Genomic DNA, 947 nt, shown 5'->3' with positions numbered 1-947 from the left:
TTTATAAATTATGTAATTTGGCAAAATTATCGATTCTTTGTTATCGAAAACTTGAAGTCTCACTTTTGTTCTAAATGAAAAGTCTTGGAAAACCAAAACGGTTCAGTCAACATGAAAACATTTAAGAAACAAAACAAGAGAATTACAAATTCAATTTTTTTCTTGTCGATTTTTTTTATTTAGTTTATTGTTCTAATCAAAGGGAACAAAATTAAATATAAAAATATTATTTATTTCATATTGAATATATTAACCGTATAATGTGTATGTTGTGTATCCATAGCCATTACTAAGTCCACCATAACCTCCATATCCTCCATATCCACCATATCCTCGATATCCACCATATCCCCCATAACCGCCATATCCTCCATAACCACCATATCCTCCATAACCACCATATCCACCATAACTAGGTTGGCGTGCTATACGAATGTGTTCAGTATTATCGGCACCGATGTGGGCAGCGTTATTAGCAGGAATTTGTTCAATACTCTTATCACTGCGGACTAGGGCTTCAGCACCTAACAATGATTTTACATTTTTATCGTCGAGGGGATAACTGCAGCAAATGGCCAACGAGCACAGGAATAAAACTGCTACAATCAGTTTCATGACGATGATTTTAATTTAATTTTTACTTTTGCAACCGAATTACTTAAAGATGTTATTACTTCTAGTTAGAATTTACCACTATAGATTGTTTGCAAAAAATTGCAATGTTTTATAGGACTGTGATTTAAATTAAAAATAGATTTGTTCCTATGTATGTATGTATGTTTGTATATATCATTCTAAAAATACTTCCAACAAAATAAACAAAATCTTATTGTTGTAACAATACGTGTGTATCTCAAAACAAATGCAAATATTACAGTTTATGACCTGTCATTTTAATATTCGGCAATTTTTTAACCCTTTAACAACTAAGACCGTAAACAGAAAGT

At 31.3% G+C, this 947-nt stretch overlaps 1 protein-coding gene across 1 annotated transcript; it reads right to left on the bottom strand.

Annotated features, from left to right (window-relative positions):
* Positions 1–249: 249 nt before the first annotated feature.
* LOC119609008 (dormancy-associated protein 2-like) lies at positions 250–615 on the bottom strand. Its single transcript, XM_037963668.1, has one exon. The coding sequence runs from the start codon at positions 613–615 to the stop codon at positions 250–252; it is 366 nt and encodes a 121-aa protein (XP_037819596.1).
* Between the last annotated feature and the right edge of the window lie 332 nt (positions 616–947).

This window comes from Lucilia sericata, unplaced genomic scaffold (genome assembly GCF_015586225.1).
Source record: "Lucilia sericata isolate MDLA Ls3-8-SP2 unplaced genomic scaffold, ASM1558622v1 Contig000911F_arrow, whole genome shotgun sequence".
Classification (NCBI taxonomy): Eukaryota; Metazoa; Arthropoda; class Insecta; order Diptera; family Calliphoridae; genus Lucilia; species Lucilia sericata.
The sequence above is the reverse complement of the archived record's forward strand: the minus strand, read 5'-3'. Positions and strand labels throughout refer to the sequence as shown.

Coding starts and splice junctions, on each gene's coding strand:
- LOC119609008 (XM_037963668.1), bottom strand. CDS start 615: ATGAAACTGATTGTAGCAGTTTTATTCCTGTGCTCGTTGGCCATTTGC.